This window comes from Sorex araneus, chromosome X, assembly GCF_027595985.1.
Source record: "Sorex araneus isolate mSorAra2 chromosome X, mSorAra2.pri, whole genome shotgun sequence".
NCBI lineage: Eukaryota > Metazoa > Chordata > Mammalia > Eulipotyphla > Soricidae > Sorex > Sorex araneus.
This window is the reverse complement of record NC_073313.1, coordinates 14,772,240-14,800,237: the sequence shown is the minus strand read 5'-3', so window position 1 is coordinate 14,800,237 and position 27,998 is coordinate 14,772,240. Positions and strand designations below refer to the sequence as shown.

At 44.0% G+C, this 27,998-nt stretch overlaps 1 protein-coding gene across 1 annotated transcript; it reads left to right on the top strand.

Moving 5' to 3' along the window:
- The first annotated feature begins 93 nt into the window (after window positions 1-93).
- Window positions 94-27,727, top strand: FANCB (FA complementation group B). The gene is made up of 9 exons (XM_055121866.1): window positions 94-197; window positions 3,881-4,898; window positions 11,505-11,657; window positions 12,719-12,811; window positions 18,665-18,793; window positions 22,479-22,642; window positions 23,315-23,742; window positions 24,438-24,675; window positions 25,437-27,727. The coding sequence occupies exons 2-9, from the start codon at window positions 3,975-3,977 to the stop codon at window positions 25,849-25,851; spliced, it is 2,544 nt and encodes an 847-aa protein (XP_054977841.1). The 5' UTR covers window positions 94-197; window positions 3,881-3,974; the 3' UTR covers window positions 25,852-27,727.
- Window positions 27,728-27,998: the final 271 nt, after the last annotated feature.

Genomic DNA, 27,998 nt, shown 5'->3' with positions numbered 1-27,998 from the left:
CTATCAGCTTTCACAACCTTGTCCGAGGCTCCGCCTTAGCCGCAGCCGCCCCGGAGCCCCGCCTCCCTCCAGGCTCCGCCTCCCGCGAGGTGCGGGCTCGCTTGGCTCCCAGGATCCCGCGCGCCGGCGGGAGGTTTGGAGCCGTGGGAAGCGGCCGCCGCCGCGTGGGGCGCCGGGAACTGGGGCGGCTCGGAGAGGTAGGGCCGGCGGGGGGCGAGCGGCCGGGCCGGGTCGGCGAGCGGGAAGGAAGGAAGCCGGCGGGCCGTGACCCGCTTCGGCCTTTAGTCCCCGGGGAACTTCCCTTAGCCCGAAAGCGGCTGCGACAACGGAGTCTTTGCAGCCGTCGAAGTAACTGCATCAAGTGGGTGAAGTGGAAGCTGAGAAGCGTCTTAGTGTGACTGAGGATGGTTCATCCTGGGGGAGCGAGGGGTCCGGGAGTTGATCCTTGCAGGGCAGGTCCGGGGACGTTTGGGGGAGGCACACGTAGGACTGGGGATGGGGGGGCGCCTGTCCTGCAATGGGGGCGGGGCCAAAGGCGCCGCTAAACTTCCCGCAGTGCTCAGGACGGGCCCGCTCGCAGGGCTGATGAGCACTGGGGATGGGGAGCAGACCTGGCTCGTTTCACAGTGAGAACTGGGAACTCCAAAGACGTTGGAAGAGCAAAGAGCAGGCCCCCATATTTCCCGCCATGCCCGGTTACTGACCCTCTGTAGCGTTGGTTCAAAATTTATGGTTAGTGGCTGGAGCGATAGCACAGCGGGTAGGGCATTTGCCTTGCATGTGGGCGACCCCGGTTCGATTCCCAGCATCCCACATGATCCCCGAGCACCGCCAGGAGTAACCCCCGTTCATCCCCGGGTGTGACCCAAAAAGAAAAACAAAAAACAACAAAAACCCACGCATAAAATTTATGGTTACTTTCGGAGAGGGGAGTCCCCACCCAGAGATTGAGCGCGAGGGCTTTATGATGTAAGGCCAGGGAGTAGAACCAGAGTCAGCCCTACGCTAGGGGCCTGCGCCTTCACTTCTAAGCTTCAGTCCTACCCTTGGGTACAGACTTTGTAAAAGAGCCATTGACACCATTGTCTAAGAATGATTTGCAGACATCCATAAAGTAACCTTTCCGATATACTTTCCTGCCCTTAAGGCCATCTCCAGCACGGTCACCAGTCATTCTGAATTGGGCTTGAGTCTTCACAGCTTTGCTTGCCCGAGTTCGAATCCTGCCTCTGTCACTTCCTCTGTAAGCCTTGAAAAGACCTTTCTGTGTCTTTGCTTCAGTGTCCCCAGGTACTGTGACCGTTGTCGGTATATAAATATAAATAGAAAATATAATTCTCTCCTCATCTCTTGCCTGTCATTAGCTTCTTTATAATTCAGAACTTGAGTGCTGTGATTCCATTTTGAAGTCTTTCAGAGGTTTGCATTAGAGAAAATTAAAAGTATGACGTAAACATAGAAAACCTCTGGGCGGGGGGGGGGGGGGGGGGCGCTCACCTGGCATGATCAGGGCCTGCTCCTGGCTCTTGTCCAGGGATCACTCATGGTGGTGCTTGGTGCTGTGGGTGGGGTACCCAGGATCAAAACCCTTCCCCGTGTGCTGTAAGCGCCTTCCCACCTCTGCTATCTCTCTGGTCCCTTAGATGAAAATTTTTAGTTCAGTTTCTTGATCTGCCTTTCCCCTAAAGATACTTTCCATTGGTCACAATTCGTAGTTTCATTTTTAGATTTCATCTGCAGATAATATAGTGTTGTTGGGGCTGGAGCAATAGCACAGCAGGTAGGGCATTTGCCTTGCACGCGGCCGACCTGGGTTCGATTCCCAGCATCCCATATGGTCCCCTGAGCACCGCCAGGAGTAATTCCTGAGTGCATGAGCCAAGCGTAACCCCTATGCAATGTCGGGTGTGACCCAAAAAGCATATATATATATACATATGCATATATATGTGCATATATATATATAATGTTCTTTTCAGATATTCCTGAATCAGACTGATAGTTTTGAACTTTTTTTTTCTTTTTGGGTCACACCCAGCAATGCACAGGGATTACCTCCTGGCTTTGCACTCAGGAGTTACTCCTGGCGGTGCTCAGGGGACCATATGGGATGCTGGGAATCGAACCCAGGTCAGCTGTGTGCAAGGCAAACGCCCTACCCGCTGTGCTATTGCTCCAGCCCCTAGTTTTGAACTTTTAAAGAGTTCTGAAATTTATAGTGCCAAAATGAATTGATTAGCATATGAAAGGAATACTTCATTTGGTTGGAGGAGAATAGAGTGGATAAGAATATAATTTATGATCCACCTACCCTATTTCATTAGCATGTTATTGTTTTTATTGTATATGCAAACATCTGTTTTTATTTTATGTGTAAAATTCATAGTATCAACTTTGTTTCTTAAGAAATAAAGCAAACATTTATTTGAAAAGTTAGAAGAGGCAAGTAAAGGAATCTAAGCACTCAGCAGGAATACATAATATCTGAGGATGAGGGAAAGAAAGACACGTCTGCAGGGGCGAGGAGTGGGGTTCCAAATAGGGAACACCCCATAGGATCGACATTGATGTATGGTCGCATAGAAATGAGAAATCTCAAATGAAATCATCTGCTTCCCTTTCCGCCCCACCCCCCACCGCAGCTGAAACAGGAATAAAAACTTTAATGATTTTCTTCTGTAGCCACTATTGTAATTAAGTACAAAAGTCAAATGACCGATGGATTAGAATGTTGACCTAATAATCACCATTTGATTAATCAGGGCTTGTTTGTATTACATTTTGAACCTCTAAATTGGACTTTAGTTTGATTTCTTTCCTGATACAGTCCTTTCTTTAAAAAATATCAGTAGGGCCATAGAGAGAGTAAAAGGAATGAGGCAGTTGCCTTGTATGAGACTGACTCACACACTAGCGCTGTATCTGGTCCCCCAAGCAGAGAGCCGAGAATAACAGCTTAACCCCTGAGCACTACAGGTGGGGCCCAAAAACAAAAAGAGAGAAAGGGCAAAGAAGGAAGAAAATTACCACTTTTTCCAGAGGCTTTAAGGTTTTGTTCTATAAACATATGCTAAAAACTTTCAGAGCACATGATAGCATCAGCATAAAATAAGGCAGAGAGACACTGGCAGGCAAATTTACTAAACCTTGAAATTATAGAAAGTTTGGGGAGCTAGTTTCTTTATAAATTAATATGTTAACATCTACTGACATGACACTACAAGGGTGCTCCATTTAAAACAAGATGTTATGCTCCAAAAATATTTGCATATTTCAATATATACATTGAAAAATGTGTGTGTGTTTTGCAATAGTATTTAAAATTTCTAAATGATCTTTCACAGAGCAGTTGCTTATGTTTTTAACATGTCCGTGGAAAATTTGAGATGAGTTAACTATTCATGCCTTTGTTATAATAGAACCAGTGTGTTTCCTGTAGAGCAAAAGATGGTTTCACACATCAAAGCCACGCCTTTGATTTACCTGTCTGCTCTGCTGATACTCTGAAGCTTCCCTGTACTACCTGTTGCCCCAGATCTTTGCATTCATTGCCTAACAACACACCAGTAAACCAGAGATTTCTGCTAGTCCAGTTCCTTAAGGTAATAGATTTGATGAAATTCTAACGAATGGTATCATCAATTTAATTTCAAGAACAAATTCCATAGTGAAATGTAACGATCCCTTGCTGGATAAGTATTGGCTTTTTTTTTTCTTTTTTTGGGTCATACCCAGTGATGTTCAGGGGTTACTCCTGGCTCTGGTTATTCATAGGCCACAAATGAGTGACATGCACGGTTGATACCTGTTGGTGGTTATTTAACTGAAGCACACACATGCTTTTCAGCTCTCCCAACCTGACATTCTTTTCTCTTTTCAGCTTTAGGTTTTAAAGCATCCAGTGAAATCTCTTCACGTTCAAAAGTCAGAGTAACATCAAAACTTGGTATTGAGAAAAGACTAGCAAATGAACAATGACATCAAACAAAGAATGGCTTTTGTGTCATAATGGGGATGTCCTTGGTTTTCGATTGTCTAAAGGACATTTTCCAGATAAAGGACATGCAGAACCACCCATGTTACATGTCAGAAGAATGACATTTGATAGAGAAAAAGGAACATTTGTTCAGAAGGCCACTGGATTCTTTCAAATGCAGGAAGGAAAGTGTCCTTTAAAAATCATATGGTGCAACTGTGTGTCAGATTGCAGAACTGGAATTAAACTCCCATGTGTTATGATACAAGGCACTAACAAGTGTAATGTTTTCACATATTTTCTACTAATTTTCCATAGTACCAGTCAGTTTGAAAAACGGTTATATTTAAGACTCAACTACCAGTTACATGAATTCAGAGTTCTCAATGGCCCTATGCTTTTATGGAAACATGTCAAAACTTTCTACCGTCTTTCTTCTAAAACCGACGAAGCTGTTGCTGTGCCCATCATGCTTTCGAGTATTGACTGGGCAGGGGAGATTGAAAATCTAGGTATGGCTTTATTAGGAATAAAGGAACATTCCTCTGGGGAAGAAGTACTTGCCGAAACGACTTCTGAATTAGATTTTGCAGTTCAGAATACCAAATTTTGCCTCTACTCTCTCGAAAGCCAGGAAAAGTTAAGCGAATCATACATTATCCCTGCTGGTTATACCAGTTCAGTAACCTCTGTGCTTGTCTGTTCAACTGAGTTTATCAACAACCAGTTAAGATTGTCCCTGATTGTCCTTACGGGAAAGAATCAACTGATTTTTTTCCAAAACGGAGCTCCTCAAGGTGTTTGCCAGCTTCCATTTGAAGAGCCTTGTGCGGTTCAGCTTATGGATGGAGGGGAAGACCTCCTCTACCTGGTATCCTTTAAGTCTAATAAAGCATGTGCTGTTTGGAATAAAAACTTTCAGGTACGGTACTTATTTTTAAAATCATTCCATTGATATAGATCTCTTAAGCGTCACTCCGTAGAATTCATCCCACGGTATTGTTATCTAACTCCACTTTTATTCTTATTTGTTTGTGGGGGCTACCCCTGGCTCTGCACTCAGGGATAACACCTGGCAGCGCTTATAGATGGTACTGGGGATCGAACTCGGGTTCTTCATGCCAAGGCATTAACCTCGGTACTGTTCAGGCCTCAGTCAACACTTGTTTTTATGGACAAAAAATATAAAAGGTTTTGTGCCTTGACTTTTTGGTTATAAAATCTTTGAGTTGTTTTCTAGTATGTAAATATATAACTAAAGAGTATATATTTGTTATATAGCATTGTAGCACTGTCCTCCCATTGTTCATCGGTTTGCTCGAGCGGGCACCACTAACATCTCCAATGAGACTTGTTGTTAACTGTTTTTGGCATATTGAACATGCCATGGGTAGCTTGCCAGGCTCTGCCGTGCGGGCGGGATACTCTTGGTAGCTTGCTGGGCTCTCCGAGAGGGACGGAGGAATCAAACCCTGGCCAGCTGTGTGCAAGGCAAATGCCCTACCCACTATGCTATCGCTATGTCTATTTCTAATTTTCATTGAGGTCTATTTGACATCACAGTTGTGTAATGAGTGAATATTTGCAAATATCGCAAAATGATCAGTACAGTAAATGAGGTAACATCTATTATCATAGTTAAATTGGGGGCTGGGGGTCGACCACACTTGGTGGCGCTCAGTGCTGATTTGGGCTTTGGCTGGGGGGTTGCTCCTGCAGGGCCCAGGGAACTGTGTGTTGCAGGGATCAAGCCCAGTCCCCTGCAGGTGCTTTTGCGCTACCTCTAAAACCCACGTTTTTCTTGGCTTTTGGACTGCTCCATTGCTCAGGGGTTCCTCCTGGCTCTGCACTCTGGCAACACGCCTTGCAGTGCTCAGGGGACCAAATGGGATCCTTGGCATCAAACCGGGGTCAGTTGTCTATAAGACAACTTATACCTCCCGAGTTGTCTATGACAGGTGCCTTACCTCCTGCACTATCTTTTCAGCCCAACCACAGTTTTTCTTAAGAGAACTCTTTTTACAGATCTACTCTCTTAGCAACAATTTCTAATTTGTACGCGTGTGCTAATAATTAGCTATGTCTTTGTAATTAGAATGATTGTTATGATTTGACTTGATTTCATAAGACTTTGTTAAAAAAAACACAAATTAGTTGTTCACATATTGAAAAGTTGGTGATTTCTTGAAACCTAAAATGAAATTTAGAGAATTTACTTAAAATATGTTGCATATATATATATATATATATATATATATATATATAACTGTTCCTCTAGAGAAAGATAGTTGCTATTGCTTAGAGAATTTGGTAGTGTTATATTTTGCAATTCTGAGTTGTCCATTGAGTAAACATTCCTATTTCATCTACATATAATTTTGTCTTTTAGCATAAGGTTTGGAAGTTGCTTTAAAATACTGGTGCTGAGCATTCCTTAACAGGTGAAAAGCACAGAAAATGAATAGGAAATTAAGGACTGTAATTGGTTATCTTCACTGATACTTCTCTGACTGATTTTTTGGTGACATTGCATCCTTACAGCCTAATATCATCACCTGATTTAGTCATGTTATCTGAAGTGTTTATAAAGTCTCTTACATGTGGATTATTAAGTACATTATTCAACTTTTTACCTTCTTGTGCTGCTTGGGTAAAGAAAGCAGGCACTGTCTTGTTTACTGTGTGTTCCAGCCGTTTAATTTGAAATTCAATGAAAATTTTCGTCACCATATTGTCAACTTCATGTAGTGAATACCGATTTGGGGAAATTGTTGGAAAGCCTGAGGAGCATTTTTTTATGCCAGTCATGATAATCTTGTATGTGTATGTGTCAGGTTGAAATTGCATGTTACCGGGTTTCATCTTATAAATTACCTTTATGTTTATAAGGATTATGTAACCATATTCAACATCTGCTCATACATAGGTGACTAAAATTATCAAAAGGAGAAGAATTAGAAAGAAATACAGTTTTATTTTTAAAGCAATCCTTTCAACGTACACTGCACTTTTATTTGAAGCTTATTGGGAATGAATATTTTCTGTCTCATTATACTCTCAAGAAGTAGGTCGAGAGCGGGCGTGGGAGAGTTAGACCGGCTTGCATACCTACTTGGGTAAGGGTAATGAAAAGGATTCGTTGAGCCTGGGTTCGAGTCCCAGCTGAGCCACTTGCCAGTGTTGATTTAAAGAATTATTACATTTCCGGGAACTCCCGGTCCGTCTTTACGAAATTGGGGGCATCCTGCTTCTGAGAGGGGACATGACAGCAGGTGACATTATAAAGTGCGCACGAGCCTGGTCTGGAGCAGAAGCTCAGTGGGAGCCATTGGATGAGGCCAGTGCCGGCGTTGTCATCAATAATTTACACCTGCTCCAGCGCCTCTTCTCAACTAGCATAAGGAAAAGCAGCCCCCGCTGCCTGGCCTCTGCCTGGCCCCTGCGCCCCCGCCCCCAGCCCCTCCCAGAGCGGGAGGCTGGACAGTCCACAAGGAGCAGGCCTGTAGCTGTTGGTTTCTCTGCCTTCTATAACTTTCTCTGTAATGGACCATCTTTTCTTCCCAGAAGTTAGCTAAGTCCCTTAACGCACCTGATCAGGGATTCTGCACGAAGTTCTGCGCAAGTGCCCTGTATTGAAAGCCTGGCCTTGACACTCTGGTGTCTACAAAGGAGTTTTCTCAGAGCCACCTGGCTGTCTGGAATTTCACGCTCTAGCCTCTGTGTTGGTGTTGCATTTACACGCACCTTACCAAAAACTGAGACATAGCTCAACAGCAGAGCACTTGCCTTGCCTGTGTGAGGCCCTGGGTTCCATCCCCAGAACTACCCAAAACAAAAGTTAGAGTAAAAAAATTGATCGCTTTTAAAATCGGCATAAAGGCTAAGGGTCTACAAGTAAAGGAACCAGGCAGATAATTGTATCCGGAAACTTGGGTTTTGAGCAGTAATGCTCATTTGTTGTTGTTGTTGTTGTTTTTGCTTTTTATATCACACCCAGCAATGCACAGGGGTCACTCCTGGCTCTGCACTTAGGAACCACCCCTGGCAGTGCCCAGGGGACCATATGGGATGCTGGGAATTGAACCTGGGTCGGCCACGTGCAAGGCAAACTACCCACTGTGCTATCGCTCCAGCCCCAGTAATGCTCATTTGAACAACTGCACTTGCACTTGAATAATTACATTCAAATAAGTAGTGAAGAACCACAAAATATTTTAAACCAAAGTAAATACATCATTTTTTTTGGCTTTTTGGGTCACACCTGGCGATGCATAGGGGTTACTCCTGGCTCATGTACTCAGGAATTATTCCTGGTGGTGCTCAGGGGACCATATGGGATGCTGGGAATTGAACCCGGGTCAGCCGTGTGCAAGGCAAACACCCTACCCGCTGTGCTATCGCTCCAGCCCCAACACATCATTTTTCATAATGCAGTGAAACGTGTTTAACCGAGAACACATTTTTGTCACACTAACAAAATGCATACTGAAGAATAAGAATATGAATATGTTTTGCCCCCAAATGGAGGAAACCATGCAGCGGGCTTCCTGTAGGTTGGCGGTGGGTCCTTCCTTCCTTTGGGGAAGTGCTGGCATGAAACCCAGGACTTCGTACATGGAAAATACATCCCCTACCACTGAGCCAGACCTCCAGCTATCCAATCAATTTTTTTACTACCTCATTCCATAGAGAATTGGGCAGCTCACGAGAAAGCAAGTGTAAGGAAGGAAAATCGGGATCGGCGAGTTCTCAGCTCAGCCCTTCAAAAATGCACCAGATACAGGGCGGAAACTCACATTTAGAGAAACACAGTTTTTCTCTTTGATTTTCTCTCTCCAATCTTCGCTAGCTTGTTGAGTGGCACTGTGTAAGTTTGAGGTGAACAACAACATGACGTGAATTATTATTGTGAAATGATTATCCCACGAAGTTAACCCATAGCATCTCATAGACCAAAAAAGGAAGCAAAGTTCTTTTCCTAATGGTGAGCTCGGATTGTTGGATTTAGAGGATTCATTCTCTGCCAACTTTGGAATGTACCAGAGAGCAGTGTTAGCTGAATTCATGGTGTTGTGCGTTCCATTCCCAGTTCTTATTTGTCTTCTAACCAGAAGCTTTTATCTTAAAACTGCTTTCCTTTAGTCCCTTCCGCCTCAGGCAAGCACAAATCTGGTCTCTTTTTCTGCCAGTTAAGTTTTAGGTTTTCTCTTCTGGGTGAAAATTGACTCAGCAAGTTTTGACCATCAGTGTGATAGGCATTTCAAAATCGAGACCATTGTCTCAGATTTGCAAAAGGATGGTGCTGGGTGGTAGAAATGAATGGGCCAGAGAGATCACGCTGATGCCACGGTCTCGCCTTGGACGCAGCCAATTCTGGCTCAGTCCCTCACACCACATATGGTCTCGTGATCGGTGCCAGGTGTAAGCCCTGAGCGCAATCGCTGTGGCCCAGAAACAAAAAATAACAACAACAAAAAAAACCCTCTGTGTTCTGGAAATGTGTGGTTTAATCCAATAATCAGTAGCCACGGGTGTTTATTCCACATTTGAATTGTACATTGGAAGAATTCGAATATTCTATAAATGTCAGATGCATAGGGGATTTCAGAGACAGTGACAAGTGAAAGTAAAGTGGATTAATAATCCTTTCTATTGATTGTGTTGAATTGAAATGATAGTTTTTTTTAATTAAAGAAATGTGATTTACAGTTATTGATAGTTGAGTTTTAGGCGTATCATATTTAAACCCCAATCCCACCGCCAGTGTCAACTTCTCTCCTCCAGTGTTCCCATAGTCCCTCTCCACCTGTACCCTGCCCCATCCCGCCTGTCACCTTGGCAGGCACATTATAAAGTTTCAGTGGCTGCAGCATAGATCTCATGTTTCAGTGTTGAGAGTCTGTGTTTTATATAGATGGCTGTACCGCTCACCCATATCCCTGGGATAACTGAAGCCCTCATGCCTGTTCGCCCATTACTTCCTGTTTCCTTCTTGCCCTCTTCATTTCTTTCCTTCTCTGTCCTCTCTAAACTCTAGGGTCAAGGGTGATCTGGGCATCCCCCTTTTCCTACAATACATTTCCTCATCCACTGTTCTGTGTTCCACAGATAAGTGCGATGCCCCTGTGTTTGTCCTTCTTGTAGCTGGCTTCACTCAACACAGTATCTTCCAGTTTAACCACATTGCCGCAAATTGCATGATGAAATGATAATTAGTATGTTGGAGTGAATCCATTTTATATTGTATCTGATTACTTGTATTTAACATAAAATGCAAGGTGATGCAATTTCCCCTTTCTCTCTTCACTGATACTAGAGCCTTCTCATTGGATACTGGAAAATTTCACATTATTTAAGCGCCTCGCCCTTGTGGCTTACCTATACGTCTTTCAGACAGTACAGTTCTAGAACTCTAGACTGCAAATGCGGGTGTCCCTGCACGAGCGAGCTCACAGCTCCCTGGTGTTTGCATGAGGAGCACATTCTTAATACTGATGTGTCTTCACATAGTTCATTATTCTCTGGGATCCTCCCGGCAGTGTGGTGGCAACAGAGGCAGAACAAATTAGCTTCCACACCATGCGAGGGAGAGATCACTCCTTTGGAAATGAGCTTTATAGGCGGAAGGCTGATATTTTAAGAAATGCAAGCCACCCTCCGGTATCATTTAAATAAGGGTATTCCAAAGTGGTGATATTACCGCTGGTGGGGGCAGAGGGGCCTTGCTGGACAGATCCATGGTGGGGGCAGTAATAGCTTGGGAGGGCACTTTCCTCTCTGTTCACATAGAGGATGGATTTCCAAGGCAGTGCTGAATCTCTCTCTCTCCCTCTCTCTCTTTCCATCTTTCTCTCCCCCTCCCTCGCCACCAATCAGTTTGTCACCTCTGGTTTAGGTGATGTGTCTGTGTGCCAGGAATTCCAAGTGGGCATTTGACCTTTTTCTGCCAGAGGGAGAAATATCCAATTCCCAGGGTGTTCGTTTCCTAGGGGACCAATCTTAAGATTTGGAGCTTTATGAGCTTTTAAGTCATTATCTTCTAATTTAAGTTGAGGGTCTCCCATTCTAGAATAAACTAATCAAAATGTTTCATTAGCCTGAGACGGTTCTTCTGACCCCTTAAGTCCTGCCTTCCAGTTATATAATGCAGTGCAATTAATTCCTTGTATAATTGGCCTGATCACAGATTCATACCTCTAAGACTTAGGAGAGTGGCAGTCATCCTGAAATTCATCGTATTAGAGAAAGAGCCTTCACTAGACTTACTCATGAGACATGTAAGAATCTCCAAAGTGTTTAGTCATGAGGAGTGTTTGAATTAATAAATTATAATCATCTTTAATATAGAAATCAGGCAGGCGACATTCCCTGGACACTGATAACTTAGAAAATCTAACAACCTTTCTGTTTATAAAGTAGTTGCAGCTCTATTTTAATACTGCTGTTTTAATGCTATTTAGTACTATGCAATATTATTCTAATAGTATTTGGTTCTATTTAATATTATCTTAAAACTGCTTTCCTTTAGGTTGCAGCTCAGTGGGAAAATATTGACTCTGTACTGATAGATGACTTTATTGGGACTGGATCTGAACAAGTGCTACTACTTTCTCCGGACTCCTGGAGTTCAGATTGCTTGAGTTCATTTAAAATAACAAATTTTGGTGACATAAACTATCCCGTAAGTTCTATTCACTTTTTATGCATTAAGAGCCATTTAAAAGTGTAAGTGCTTCATAGATTTTCACCCATCACTGACATTGTTGTAGTTTCATACTTGGAGTAACTATTATCAACTTCAAAATACAAAGATAAAAATTAGAAGTAGCTCAAAAGATTGTATAACTGAGACTTCAACCTGAAAGCTTTGTAAGTTTCCACATGGTGAATCAATAAAAGAATTTAAAAAATAAGAAGTAGCTCAAAAGAAAATACAAAGATTGAATCTTTTAAAATAATATGCAATGAGTCACTTTTCAACAAGTTAAGCATATTTGCTTGTGGCTTTTGCTTTGGGGCTACACCTGGTGCTGCTCGGGGACTACTCCTTTGGCAGTGCTCAGTGGACCCTGTGTGGTGCTGGGGATCTAAGAGAGACGGGCTGCACACAAGGGAAGTGTCTTCACCCTGTGCTATCCCTCTGGCCCCCTAAAAATGTGCTTTTGATATAAATTGGGAATATAAGTGTAATTTGTAGTTATTTAAATGACAGTTGCACAGTAAATTAACTCTATTACTGCTTCTAAAATTCATATTTTCGGGTACAGAGAGAGAATACAGTGTTTAGGGTGCTTTCCTTTTATACAGTGAAATCTGGTTTAATTCCTTGCACCACATGGGTCCGCTGAGCATTTCTGGGAAGGATCCCTGAACAGAGTCACGGGTAAGCCTTGAACCAACACAGGCCAGGTGTGGGCCCCCAAATTTAAAAAAATGACCCCGAAACACAAAAAGAAATAATTTTATACTAGTATTTCCAGGCAACCCCCCACCAATACCTGATGCTTTACTTTGAGATAGGAGAGAAAACAAAAAAAAGTGTGAGGTAGGGGGTAATAATGGTGAAAAGAGTTAATATTTTTCCAATTACAAGGAGATAGCGGGGAAGCATGTATTTATCTTGCAGTCTGTAACTTTGAAATTGCCCTTTGACTCGTTGCATTGGGTTTCTATTTTGTGAATCCTGAATTTTCACATGTAGTCATAATTTCAGTTTTAGTCTGTGTCTTTTTTTTTAATTAGATTGAACCTGTGGAATGCAATGAAAACGATTTACTGGAAGACAAAGAAAAGAATCGTTGCTTGGTGATCCCGCCTCTGAAGAGAAGAGTGGAAGTTAGTGTTTATGTCTCCTTCTTGTGCGGTTTTTCATGAGGAGATTCTAAATGGAGGCAAGAATGTTGAAAGGAAGGGCCTTACAGAATTAGCAGCAGACTGGTTGGGGGAGAAATGGTGTTTCAGGGGATCTACACGTTAGTACCTCTGCACGAACAATTATGACGTGACTCAGAAATCCGTCATCGAGTAGAGCTCACCGCATTTCTGTTACTGTTTCTTTCTGGGCCACATCCAGTGGTGTACAGGGTTTACTCCTGGCCCTGCACTCAGGGATCACTCCTAGCCGTGCTCAGGGGACCACACGGGATGCCAGGGATCAAACCCGGGTGGGCCACATACAAGGCAAATGCCTACCTGCTCTACTATCCCTAGACGTTGCTAGACGATGCTAGACGTTTTGTCATCAAAAGTTGTGGTGAGAAGCCACTAGAGGTGTCTGTAAATTTAACATGCTTCCTCAGATCAAAATGTGGGGAGCTCTCTTTTTTGCAGGGGGGGATCCCCCAAACAGTTCCCACTTGCCCCCTGTGCTTCCCGCGATTGCCTGGGCCGTCCCGTAGTGCCTGGAGCCTGCGGGGCTGCACCCAGCCATGCTCAGGAGGACACATGGTGGCACGATTGAAGGGGCTCAGGCCCTCGTGACGCGTGGCCCTCACAGCTCTGCACTGTCTCCTGGCCCCAAGGGGCTCACTTTTGAAAACACATTCTGACCTCTCAGGTCAGTGGACCACAGGACGTCTCTTTTTAGTTCTTTTGGTCAGTTCATTTGGGGGGCTACACCCCATAGCACGTGGAGGCTACTCCTAGCTTGGTGCTCAGGGGTTATTAACTGTGCTTGGCAGACCATGTGAAGCCGGGGATTCCATTGTGGCCTCCCACATGTGAGGTGTTTGCACTGTCTCCCTGCCCCCGCAGTAGCCCTCGCAGGAGAAGGAAGATTGTTGTAGTTGTTGCGATGTCAGTGGTTGCAGACTTGGTTGCATCGCCCCCTCTTTAATCACACCCATGGGAAGGATGTATCAAGTGGCCTTCCTAGTAGAGGTGTCAGTTTCAGTTTCCTTCTGGTATCATTTGCCTTTTTTCACTCTACCCCTGGATAACTTTATCTCTAAAGGGCCAGACAGCAAATATTTACCCTTTGCAAACCCTTTAAAACTACATTGCAGGGGCTGGAGCAATAGCACAGCGAGGAGGGTGTTTGCCTTGCACACGACCAACCCGGGTTCTATTTCCAGCATCCTATATGGTCCCCTGAGCACCGCCAGGGGTAATTCCTGAGTGCTGAGCCAGGAGTAACTCCTGTGTATCGCCAGGTATAACCCAGAAAGAAAAAAAAAACCCACATTGCCGCTTTCAAAAATAGTGAATTTACTACACACCTATTGAACATCTATTGAGTAATTAAGTATTGATGTGACTAATAGATTAAAATATGATAGTAGGCATAAAATCATATTTAGAATTTTGATGCTCTGAGCCAAGTAAGATAAATCTTGGAATAAAACAATTATGCCATGTGACAAAGGATTAATTTCTTTAGTATGAAACTGCATTCTGTGGGCTAGTACAGTGGGTAGGGTGCTTGCCTGGCACATGGCTCACCCGGCTTCCATTTCTGGTACCGTTGATGCCAGGAGTGATCCCTGAGTTCAGAGCTAGAAGGAAGCTCTGAACACTGCTAGGCGTGGGCCAAAAATAAGCAAAAACAACAATAGCAACCAAAACTCCCGTGCATTTTTTTTTGCTTTTTTTGGGTCACACCCAGCAATGCTCAGGGGTTATTCCTGGCTTTGCACTCAGGAATTACTCCTGGCGGTGCTTGGAGGACCATATGGGATGCCGGGGATCGAACCCTGGTCGGCCGCGTGCAAGGCAAACGCCCTACCCACTGTGCTATCACTCCGGCCCCCCAAAACTCCCTTGCATTTTGACACAGTATTGTTGAGAATGTAAAGTGACCCAACCTTGCTCAGTGGGAAACTTTTATACCTATTAAAACTTGAATTGCACTCTTTATTTGCACTGTTTCACTGCTCGAAATCTATTCCAAGGATTTACTTGTACATGTAACAGGCAACCATGACTTTCCTGTTTATATAGTATTTGAAAAAAATGAAACTCACCCACATAAAATCTAAATGTTACTGTAAGAATGGTAAATTATGATATACCTCCACCACGGAGTAAAAATGAACAGATTTATAAATTATGCCCATGTGATTTTAACTGAAGCATGACTAAGAAATTACACTTCCTTCTGCAATATGTTGTCTACTTCATTTGGACTAATTCCTGATAAGAAGTGCTTTAGGGCCTGAGAGATAGTCCAGCAGGCAGGGTGCTTGCCTTTCATGGGTCCAACCTGGGTTTGATCCCTACACTCCTTACTGGCTCTGAGCCCACCAGGACTGAGCCCTGAGCAAGCCAGGTGTGACCCCAAACTTTTAAAAGCGAGAATTGCCTAACATGATTATTTCCAAATCATAAAAGCATCAAAAGTCTGGTATTAAGAATGAATGAAGAAGAACTGCATGGAATACTGCCTAGAATAACTGCACTCATTTGTGTTTTGTAAAATAACATAGTTTGAGACTAACTCCCAAGGATAGTAGACACAGGGCCAGGAGGATTGGCCCACAGTGGGAGGCCTACCTTACGTGCTGGGGGAGAGGGCATTTGGGATAGCGAGAAGACCCCTGTGACAGTGATGGTTTGGAAGGGATGGCTCTGGAAGGGAAATGTGTGCCGAGAGTAGGTAAAGGACCAAACATGATGGCCTGTCAGCATCTGCATTACGAACCATAACGCCCCAGAGTGGAGAGAGTAAGAAGCAAAGTGCCCGCCATAGAGGCAGGCGGGGGTGGGGGGTGAGAGGGTGGCAGGAGGGAAACTGGGGGGACAGACATTGGTGGTGGGAAATGTCCACCGGTGGAGGGATGGGTTACGGAACACGGTATGACTGAAACCCAGTCATGAAAGCTTTGTAACTGTGTCTCACAGTGATTCAAGAAAAAAAAACATTTAAAAAAAAGAATAAATGATCAGGCAGCATCCAAAAACTGGAGTCCAGGGAGCAAAGGACCGAAGCCTGGTGCTGCTTTGCCCCCGAGCATATGTATTTTGCACCTCGAGCAGCACTGCCCAGCCAGAAACAAATTTTTCTCCTGAACTACAAATTCATCTTTGGCCTCTTCAAAATCTTCTAAGTAAGTGGGATCCGTGAGATTGTACAGCTCCTGGCTGTGCAATTATTATTATTATTATCACATATAATAATTGTTATCACAAAAATTATTATTATCACATATAGTAATCCCTGAACACAGGGTCCCCCGACCCCTATTCCAAGTGGTCCCTGAGCTGAGAGCTAGGGGGAAGCCATGAATAACAGTGGGTACAGCCCAGCCTCCCCGCACGTTCAAACAGGGGGAGTAAGTGTAGACTCCCCCCTTTGCACCTGAGAAAACAAGCGGAGAGGCAGAGATGAGTGCCTCCGAGAGCTGGGTTTAGAATCCTTTCATTGCCCCCCTCCCCACACACACACACATCCTTTCTGGTCCCAGCTGGGGGTAGTGGGGAGAACAGGAGCTGGAGCATGTGTGCACCAGCAGGGGTGTTTGAGCAGCCTGGTGTGCAGGCCTGCAGGAAAGCCAGCAGGGCAACGGAAAAGTAAGTCTGGTAGGCATCCTAGCCACGAAAGATGCCAGCTGCAGCTGCTCGCTTCTCTGAAACATCTTGCGCACAGAACGCTTAGTCAGAAGCCGAAGGCACACGCTGGAAAGCATTCTCGAGAGGTCCATACAATGGTGGTGCGTTAGGGAGGCAAACGAGGCAGTCTCCTGGAGGGGGCTGCCTGCAGTGGGTGGAGAGACTTTGGTAACGGAGGTGCCAGTCCCTTCAGCTCTAGTCTCGACTGGGGGCTTGACTTCACTATTATTCCGCACACCTCTGTAGCTACTGCAAACTCCTCTCTAGGTTGGACTGAGTTTGCAGTAGAAAGAATGAGAACTTCTCTGTGGTAGGCACCTGTTTTGGTTTTGTGTGAAGGAAGAAGAGAGAAAACGCATACATCAAAAACTTCTGGAAAAGGAAACACCAGTGGCTGTGCAAATGGGATTGAGGGTCGAGGGAGGGAAGGGAAGAAGCACCTTTTGGGGGGGTTGTTTTTGAGAAACACTCTGCGGTGCTTAGGGTTAATTCTGCCTCTCCGCTCAGGGATCACTCCTGGCTGGGCTCTGGGGCCCGTAGGGAATCTAACCCGGGGCGGCCGTGTGCAAGGCGAGTGTCCTACCTGCTGTATTATCGCTCTGGCCTGGAAGAAATACTTTCATATGGCTTCAGTCTCTTACCATGTGCTTATTTGGTGGGGGTTCATCATAAAATTGCTCAGTATAGAGTATTAAAGTGGCCCACTGATTAATCCTTTAGACTTTGCATTGGGCACGGAGCAGGGACGGGGGGTAGCAGGGGGATGTGTGTATAGGATTCCTGTGGAGGAAAGAAGGAGGGTGCCCTCCTTTTCACTCTGCCCCCATATTCCATTCACCGTCTCCCTAATGCTCAGCACACTCTTATTTAGTTTCTCCCCCCAATGGATACATCCTAAATCGTCAGTGGCTCCTTTGCCAAGGGGGTGCATCACTGCATCACTGTCACCCTGTTGGTCATCGATTTGCTCGAGTGGGCACCAGTAACGTCTCGATTGCAAGACTTGTCACTGTTTTTGGCACATTGAATGCGTAGCTTGCCGGGCTCTCCAAGAGGGACGGAGGAATCAAACCCAGGTCAGCCGCATGCAAGGCAAACTCCCTGCCCACTGTGCTACCGCTCACTGGAGGAAATGATGTGGCGCCCACAGAAATAGGTCAACAGATGAAGGTTCAAAATATTGCCGAGACACTTTACATGTATTGTCCAATAAGGAAATATATAATTCATCTCCACTCCCCAAGTTGTATCCATTGATAAAAGCAAAAGAAGTTGCCTGCCTTCAAATGGAATCTCAAAGAAAGGAATCCAAAACTAGGCTGCAATTTCTTTCATAATCGCCAAAAATCATGTTATATTAAAAGCTGTATTAATATTGAAGAGTCTCCGATATCCATCTGAAATGAAATAGCTTCAGTTCAATGATGCAACTCGTTAAACTTTCAGTAGCAAATATATTTCACGAATGTTTCATCCTTAGTACTGAAATCTGTTTATCTGGCATAATAAAAGAAACAGATCACTCCCTATCCAAGTAAAAGCCCCCCCACGCCCACCTTGTGTTTTTGTTCTGTAAGGAATTAACTCTGATGCTGAGTTTATTGGCACAGAAGAAACTTAAGACAGCGTGTGACCTGTCGGGTGTTATCTTTAATTTTTTTTTCTATAATAGGTTGTATGAATGAGGCTTTCAAAGCGCATCAAATTATAAATGACCATTTCTAGTCATGGTTGCCTTTGCTTTTGTGGATGCTCTGTTTTTGAAGCAGGAATTACTTCACCCACCAGAAAAACAGTTCTGTGTTGGCAAGCGTTGATTTGTATTCATATTCATCGGACTTTTCATATTCATATTGATTACTTAATTCAGTGGTGAAACAGATGCTAATGCATTGCCATTTGCTCAATTTGAAACTTAAATTCTATTGCAGTTATTTGCTGTGCCATTTTCCTGTGGAAGAAATAAATTTGCATATTTTGAGAACTAAAGACTTAAAATTGATTGGTAAAACAGTTTGCTTTAAGATAGATTCTCTGCTTCTCTGTAGGAAAATAAATTAATAAGCAACGTGGGAGAGAGTATCTCCTGAATTAGTGGTATGGCAGGTTTCATCTTCAATGATCTTTCTTTAAATTTTACAGATTGGTTTGACTTCTGTTCAGGACTGGAAACAGCATCTCTTGTTGAAGGAGAAATTTATTGCAAAATATTTCAAAACTTTCATAAACATCATTCAAGGCAAAGACGATTGTACTTCAACTACAGAGGAGGTAAAATTAACCCCGCAACTTTTAGAAATTGAAAATCTACAGGCGATTGAAGCATTATTTAAACTGGAATACTGGAATACACGGTAAAATGCTGTTCAGTAGATCAGGAAGAAAAGTGGCAGGGAGAATAATAATGGGCTTTTAAGACATTGAAAATGTTTAATTAAGGAGCCAATATTTTGCCAATTTGCCAATTACTCTGATTCGTAAGATATTAAAATCTCAGTTATTGAAGACCTTGGGCAATGAATTCTTTTGTTTAAAAAGGTTTAAACTACTGAACTTCCATTTGCATAGTCGAATAGAAATTATTAGTGCACTATATATTTCTGTCTCCTTAAACAAAATACTGAGCATTGTTTAATCTGTTTTGATGATGGCATAATTTTACCACTGTAATAATTGTACTTTTAATCTATAATGTAGAAAGTCAGCAAAAGCTGCCGTGACTTCATTAAAAAAATAGTATTTATGCAAATTCATTTCCGTGCGTAGAAAGACACGGCACCCCGCAAAATAATAGGAAAAGCTGGACATGGAGAAACTTCGTTGCCTTTTAATCCCTCAGACCCCTTTAGCACAGCGCTCAGGCTTGCTTGACTTTGCTGACTCTGGTCATGGTCTGTGCTTCGCTTCTGTGTTTCTCTGTGTTTTGTTTGGGAGCTTCACCCTCCAGACTTAGTCCTGCCCCTGCACTCGGCGATCACTGCTGGTGGGTCTCGGGGTCCCATAAGGGGTGTCCGGGATGGAGCCCAGGTCAGCTGCAGGCAAGGCTAATTCCTGCCCCTCCCCCTGTGTTTCCATCTTTAGAATATGAGGATTTGGGTCCCCACTCGATCTCTGTTAATATTAGAAATGTAACAGAAGCATATCATGTGCTGTTTCTGCATTGCCGTTCAAACTGGCGGCGGGGGGGCGGGGATCTCTGAAAACTCTCTGTTTAAAATCGTGTTTCCCTTCACTTCTTTGCCTCAACAATTTTGCCAGAAAGGGGGAAGAAATATTTTGAATTTAATGCATCGCAGCAACTGTGTGCCAGGCCCAGCTTTGAGCCCTGTCTGGGATTCTTCCACCAGGAACTTACCACTCGGGGGGCGGGGACACTGGGACAATGGTGGGGGAAGCAGACACTCTAGTGGAGGGTGAAGTGCTGGAATGTTCTATGGAGGAAACGGGACCACTAGCAGTTTTATAAGCCACTCAAATAAAAATTAGAAAAATGCAACCAATTCTGGCATACGGTCAAGATTATGCAGGTTGTGGGTAAATAGCCCACCTCGTCTCTCGTGGCCCTTTCCAGGAGCATCTGGCCCCGGGCGACATGTTGTGTCCCCTACTAAATAACTATATAGGTCTTTCCTTTGCATTTACCACCTAGAAGGACCCTAGCTAGAGCCCCTGGGCTCTGGGAGCAGACTGCCTTGGACCTGTGTGGCCTTGGGCACAATCTCCACCCTCCCTGTACTTAGCTACCCTGAGCTGGAGATTGTCGCTAGTCATTCACTAGTGCCTCTTGACATTGGACTGAACGTCTCCCCGGGCCCGCCCCACCTTCCTACGCTGGCTTCTGTGTCTCATTCTGTGGCTCCCTCCCCAGTTATGTGATTTTCTCACCTCTGTCCCTGTGGAACACCGTGGGGACCCCAAAGGGGACCATCAGAGCCTCAGTAGAGAAGTGCTGCTGCAAACCTAGGGTTATTATGAAGGTTAAACAAATGGCTGCATGAATGGGACTGCGGATGAACGCTGCTGACCCACGGGAAACATCCACCCAGCTACTATTTCTTACTTGCATAATAATGAGCGAGCACATGCCGGACTTTAAGAAGAAAACCTTAGCAGAAAAAAAAAATCCTCCACCCAAAGATAATCTAGATAATTCATACAAAATTTCATCACTGCGGGCTTAGAACAAATCGTGGATAAAATAAAGATTGATCCTCAGCACACCCGAGACACATATTTTCAAATTATTTGTTAAACTCCAGGATTCTGCCCCTCCTGGCTCTGTGCTAGACACAGCATCTTTTTTTTTCTTTTTGCATGTACAAATTTCTCTTTATTGTTACATTCCAAATAACTTTTGATATTGCACATCATAGCTTGAAAGGTCTTAGCACTTTATATTCAGATGAAACTTATTTTACCATGACTTATCAAGCCACCACTATATATATATATATATATACATGTATATATATAATGTTTCTCCATATATGTTTTTTAAAATTTTTTATTAGTGGATCACTGTGAGGTGGAATTACAGTTATAAACTTTCGTGCTTGCATTCCAGTCACACAATGATAGAGTACCCATCTCTCCACCAGTGCCCATTCTCCACCACCAATAATCCCAGTATCCCTCCCACCACAGTATCCCTTCCAACACCCCTCATCTCCCCTAACCCCCACACCCCGCCTCTGTGGCAGCGCATTACCTTTTGTTCTCTCTCTCCTTGAGGCTGTTTTGGCCTTCAATAGAGGTATTGAGTGGCCATCATGTTCGGTCTACAGCTTACTTTCAGCATGCATCTCCCATCCCAAGCAAGTCCTCCAAACACCCTTTTACTTGCTGTTGCCTTCACTATCTGAGCTGTCTTTTCCCCCAGCATGTGAGGCTGGCTTCAAGTCATGGGGCAAACCTCATGGTCCTTATCTCTACTATTCTTGGGTGTTAGTCTCCTATTCTGTTATTTTATATTCCACAGATGAGTGCAATCTTTCTATATCTGTCCCTCTGATTCATTTCACTTAGCATGATGCTTTTCATGTTGATCCACCTATATGCAAATTTCATGACTTTATCTTTTCTAACAGCTGCATAGAATTGCATTGTGTAGATGTACCAAAGTTTCTTTAACCAGTCATCTGTTCTCAGGCATTCGTTTTTTTCCCCCAGATTTTGGCGATTGTATACAGTGCTGCAACGAACATACAAGTGCAAATGTCATTTCAGCTATACTTTTTTTGCCTCTCCAGGATATATTCCCAGAAGTGGTATTGCTGGGTCAAATGGGAGCTCAATTTCTAATTTTTTGAGAATTTCCCATGCTGTTTTCCAAAAGGGCTGAACCAATCGGCATTCCCACCAGCAGTGAAGGAGAGTCCCTTTCTCCCCACATTTGCGCCAACCCTGGTTGTTTTTGTTCTTTTGGTTGTGGGCCAGTCTCTGTGGTGTGAGATGATATTTCATTGTTGTTTTGATCTGGATCTCCCTGATGATTAGTGATGAAGGAATTTTTTCATGTGCCTTTTTTCCATTCTGATTTCTTCTTTGAGAAAGTCTCTGTTCATTTCATCTCCCCATTTTCTGATGAGGTTGGATGTTTCCTTCTTGTAGAGTTCAACCAGTGCCTTGTATATCCTTGATATCAGCCCCTTGTCAGATGGCCAGTAGCGTAGGCACAGCATCTTGATCCCAATCGTCCGCGCTGCTTTGGAGTAGGCAGTCAATTAGACATGTTTCATGCATTTTCTTTTAGTGAATTTGATGCAGTGTATAAAAGGTGCATTTTAGAATACAGTTTAAAATGTTATGTTGTAAAGTCTGGACCCAAACTGATTCACATATATATATATATATATATGTATATATATATGTATATATATTTATATATATAAATTCTCAGCTTTGCTGCATTTGATATATTTTGGTAATCTGTTCTTTAAACGTGTTTTTCTATGAGGAATGCCTTGTTACTCTGTGTGGTGAAGAAGAAACTTCTGTCTGTGCCTTTGATGAACAGCCATCAGGCAATTTTCAACTTTCAGAGGCGATAGTAGAGAAGATATGGTATCGAGTTATAGACGATAACTTGGTTGTTGGAGTGAAAACCACATCTTCGCTGCTGTAAGTAAATACTAAAGAACATCTCGTTGCTCAGACTTGTGCCATCCAACACAAGTCAGAGGCAATTTGAAATATTCTAATCACCATTTTCCATGAAGAGAAATAGGAAAAATTAATGTCATTTTTTTTGTCCAAGATATTATTGAGGGATAGGCAATATTCTCTCTGAAAAAAGCAGAATTAATCCAAAGTCATTGAGTGAATAAAAACTCCAGTTTTTATTTAGAGATATTCTAAATCATTACTAATAATAAATTCTTAAAACTGGTTAGGTTTTTCCTTGTTTAAAAAGAAGTGGTGGAGAGGCTAGAGTGATAGCACAGTGGGTAGGGCGTTTGCCTTGCATGCGGCCAACCTGGGTTCAATTCCCAGCATCCCATATGATCCCCGAGCACCACCAGAAATAATTCCTGAGTGTATGAGCCAGGAGTTACCCCTGTGCATCGCCAGGTGTGACCCAAAAAGAAAAAAAAAAAACTGTGTTCAGTGTTGATGCTTAATTTTTAATTACTTTGATGTTCGATTCACTGTTGTTTGTCTGGCATTTAATCATCTGTTTTATTGTCTTTCTCAGTGGTGGCCATGGTCGTGCCTGGAAGGCACCTGCTGAGTGCCCCCCCCCAGACTATTTTGATTTTAAAGACTAACCTGAACTCTGTTTTTTTTTAACAGGTCCGAAAATCATGTGACTTTATCACTGTTAATGGCTCAAACCGATAGCTCCAACTTTCAGCCCATTACGTGTCAGAACAAGGTGCTCCAGCTGCGGAGACGCTCTCAGCCGGCTCCCGTGTGCATGCCCTATGCCGCAGGAGCCGGGCCAAAGAGGATCAAGTTGGCGGGTGCTGCTGAGGCCGGCGTCCTCCACAGCCAGCCCTCTGGGCCAGAGCACACCTGCATGGTCACGGCTGTAACATCTCTCCCACCACTTTTAAGATTTGGGGGCTTCTCTTGCCTCGTTCTGCTCCAGTGTAGCAGAGAGAGAGAACCCGGGCAGCATTCTGAAGAGGCTTCCCTTCGGTGTGGCAGGATTTCCATAACTCTAGCGGACCTTTCACGTGGGAAATCCCTAGTGCCGTTTCCAAAGGCAGAAACTTTAGGTAAGTCTTGTTGGAGACTTTTTACTCACGTGGAGCATGGCTAAGGGAATGAGACGGTGATGCCCCTTGAATTGGGGTTGCCTTGTTTATGATCTCCCTATTATTAACGCTGTTGGCTCTGAATTTAAATAAAAAGGGGGAGATGTGGAGCCTGGCAACAGGCGCCAGAGCAGAGAGGTCTGTCCCTGCATAGCAGATCAGGCCTGTCCCTGCAGAGTGAACCAGTGGGGAGCGTCTGGGTGCGTTTTACAGGCACCAGCTATTCAGCCTTGACTCTCACCCAAACCCCATGATTTGTCACCTAATTGCAGCATCTAGCCCTACATGGGACTGGGCCGGGGCCAAGCAGAGTTGGAAAGGCTCTGTAATTGCCTTTGGAAGTTGGAAGTTGGAAGGTCAGTAATGCTAAACTTTATGTGATTGGACCATCCTCTTAAGCCGAGATTCCTGTGAAATATGTGTGTGTTTGGCAGTAAAGTGAGTGGCCATCAGCTGTCTCCTGGGGTGGTTTCTCCGAGCACCCGTCATCCTTCGCCCCGTATCTGCCTGGACCCGGTGCGCAACGTGTCTGGACATGCTGGGGGAAAACGGTTCCCCAACAACTCATAAACCTCTTTTGGTCGTAACGTTTTAAGAACTTTCTTTAATAATGGGCCCAGATCAACAACAGAGTGGGTGACTTGTTTCTCTTGCAGAACACGTGGAAGATCTCTTTGCACTTCTTGCAGCCTGTCACAAAAATTGCTTCCAAATCACATCGCCTACCTATGCACTGACGTCAGTGACGCCCTGGCTTTCGGAACACATGCAGTGTGAAGTGTTCACAGAATTTCCCGAAATTTGGTTTTGCAAAAGGCCGGGAAGTTTCTACGGGACACTCTTCGAATGGAAACAAACAACACCGTTTGAAGGGATTTTATTAGTCTACTACAGGTAATACACATCAAATTAGAATCGGTCCAGAGAAGTCCATGTGTGTATGTGTGGCGTACAAGTAGTAGAATGGCAGTCCTCATAGTGGAGTGCCATCGTGGGACATATTCTGGTCACCGCCTGGTATAGTACAGATGGACAGGTGGCTTCATTTGGAAACTGAAGATCTGTTTTAGTTTTTAACTGCTTTGGCTTTTTATGGGTTGAATAGGGCCAAATAATTACTTGAAGATTTCCTCTTGGGGCCAGAGTGATACTGCAGCAGGTAGGGCACTTGCCTTGCATGCAGCTGACCTAAGTTTGATCCCTGGGACCAATATGGTCCCCTAAGCATGTCAGGAGTGTTCCTTGACTGCAGAGCCAGGAGTAAGCCCTGAGCACTGCTTACTCCTCTTACCTCTTCCTCACAACAAGTCTAAAAATATAGTATTGATCTTATTCTACAGAAGTTCAGGAAACAGCCTCGTTAATACTGCAATTCTGGGGATCAAATCCAGGTCTCCTGTGTTCAGAGTGTGTACTTTATCACAGAGTCACATCCCTGGCCCCCGGCTTAGTTAATATTAAGTAATATGATAGAGGATGTATTTCTCCAACTGCTATAGTCTGAATTTCATCAGTGGTAAGATGCATGCAATGTTAGTTCTGCTTATTACGGAGTGTTTATTAATGAACAATAATTGATTACTGCAGTATCCTGTGTATTGCCATTTTGTACTATCCTAATTTTTATGATAATGTATTTGGTGTTTTTATCCTAGGAATCAAACTGTTTTGTTCCAGTGCCTTCATGATCTCAGCACAGTTCTCCCTGTTAATGGTTTCATCAAAAATCTCAAATCAGAAAGAGAGGATATCCTAATTGCTCAATTGGCACGCAGTCTGGAGAAGGAGCTTGTTACCCTGAGTACTCTTTCTTCTCCCTTAGCTGAAAACATAAATGAAAACGCCTGGGTGCCAAGTGCCAAAGCAAGTGAAGAAACAAGTAGTGACAGTCCATCAGTGTTATCAAAGGAAGACATCCAGCTGATCAGAAAAGAACTTGAGAGTAAAAAGCAGCAAACCATGGCAATGGGTGAAAAAGTGAGTGGTGCTCTTTACAGAGAAAAGACTTTGAGATTAACTGAGATCCAGCTGCATTCAGACCTTATTGTGCAGAAGCTGAGTGATTTATAGTTAGCATCACAATTAATTGGATTATCTCTAAATTTTGGTTTTCCTTGTTGGATGTTTGGTTTCATTTTATATCCTGTTGCCTACTTTATAAAAGTAAAGTTGGAGACAGTGATCACAAAATAGCGTTCCTAGACCCATGTGGTTCCATGGGACTGGGCAGGGGTAGGGGTGTCGTTTTGTCACCCTGAGATATTCAGCATGACTGAAGATATTTCTTGTTAGGTCTCAGAATAAGCAGAGGTTGGGAAAGGGAGGTCGGGGGGCTAAATGGATCTAGTTGGAGACATGGACTAATGCTTAACACCCCTATGTTCTGAACAGCGCCCCCTAAACATGCATTGATCAGTTCCAAAGGTCTGTAATGCCGACTTTAGAGTTGTCACCAAGTGAAGATGAAAGTAATGTGACAATATTTAGTCAAAGGCTAAGAATAAAAAACCTAAGAGGGCTGGAGCCATAGCACAGCGGGTAGGGCGTTTGCCTTGCATGCAGCCGACTCAAGTTCGATTCCCAGCATCCCATATGGCCCCCGAGCACCGCCAGGAGTGATTCCTGAGTGCATGAGCCAGAAGTAACCCCCTTGTAATGCTAAGTGTCACCCAAAATGCAAAAGATATACAAAAATAAAAAAATAAGAGAGGCCAGAAAGATGGCACAGTGAGGAGGGCGCTTGCCTTGCACATGGCTGACCCGGGTTTGATCCCTGGCACCCCATGTGGTCTACCAGCCCACCAGGAGTGATGCCTGAGTGCAGAGCCAGGGGTAAGTCTTGAGCATCACAGGGTATGACCCCAGATCAAAACAAAACAAAAATTAAACAGCGCTTTTCTTGTATTCTTCTTAGTAAAACCCAAGTATGTAAAAATCAGCTTCCAGCAGCTAAATTAAACAAGGTTGTCAAGCTTCAGAGGTTTATGTAAGCATGAAGCTCCTGGGAAATTTAAGCGCTGAATATTTGGGTGAGACCTTGAAAGTGAAAGTGTTTGAAATGCTTGTTTCATTAAGTGTTAGTAGAAAGTTTCTCTGAAATTGTGGAAATCTATAGGAACGTGAAAATTTCACGGCATTTCTCCAAAAAGCATCTCTTTCAAAAGTCTCAGCATACCTCTCTGAGTTATGGAGTTCAGGAAAAAAACAAAGCAAGCAAAAAACCATCTGAAATTCCATGAGGCAAAACGAAAATGCAAAATTCTAGCTAAAATAGCATAAAGAACCCCGTGCTCTAGAGCTACTGAGTAGTATAAAAACACCTGAATGTTTGTAAAAGCAAATCCGTGCTCTCGTAGGGCTGTGTGAGTTCCTCACGAGAGTGAGGATGACTCGTGAAAGGATGTTCGTGGGCTCTCCGGGGGGCTCCCTCTCGCCGCCCGCGTTCAGGAGCCGCTTCTCCGTCCAGGAAGGCTGTTGCCTTGGACGGACGAAGGAAGAAGAAGGGCCACGCTGGTTGCTCATTAGTTGCCGTTTATCCGGTCTCTCATCTCTCCCAGCTCTCTCCAACCCCACCTCTCTCTGTCTCTCTCCAACTCTGCAATTCTTTCTTCCCAAGGTATCCGTCTGTCTCCTCTCTCTCCCTCTTGCTCTCTCTCTCTTCTGTCTCTCTGCCGTCTCCGTAACTGTCTCTCATTCAACCCATTTCTCTAACCATCAGTCCCCTTCTCTCAACAATCCCTCCTTTCTCCCCTCAGCTCTTTTTATCCTCTCACCACGCCTCCCCAACCATACCTCCCCACGGGACGCATGATCAAAAATGTTGGGAGGACCCATCCGGGTTGGAGGATGCGAATTGAAAGTAGACTATAGACCGAACATGAAGACCACTCAATACCTCTATTGCAAACTACAACACCCAAAAGGAGAGAGAACAAAAGGGAATGCCCTGCTGCAGAGGCAGGGTGGGGTGGTGGGGGATGGGTTGGGGGTGGTGAGAGGGACACTGGGATCATTGGCGGAGGAGAATGGGCACTGGTGGAGGGATGGGTAACCGATCACTGTATGACTGAAATGTAAACACAAAAGTTCGTAAGTTTGTAACTGTACATCACAGTGATTCACTAATAAAAAATTTTAAAAATGTTGGTCCAGACTTCTCGACCATCTTCAGCCCATGAGGGCAAAAAAGCCTTTAGGTGTGTTCTTCTCTCCTTAGT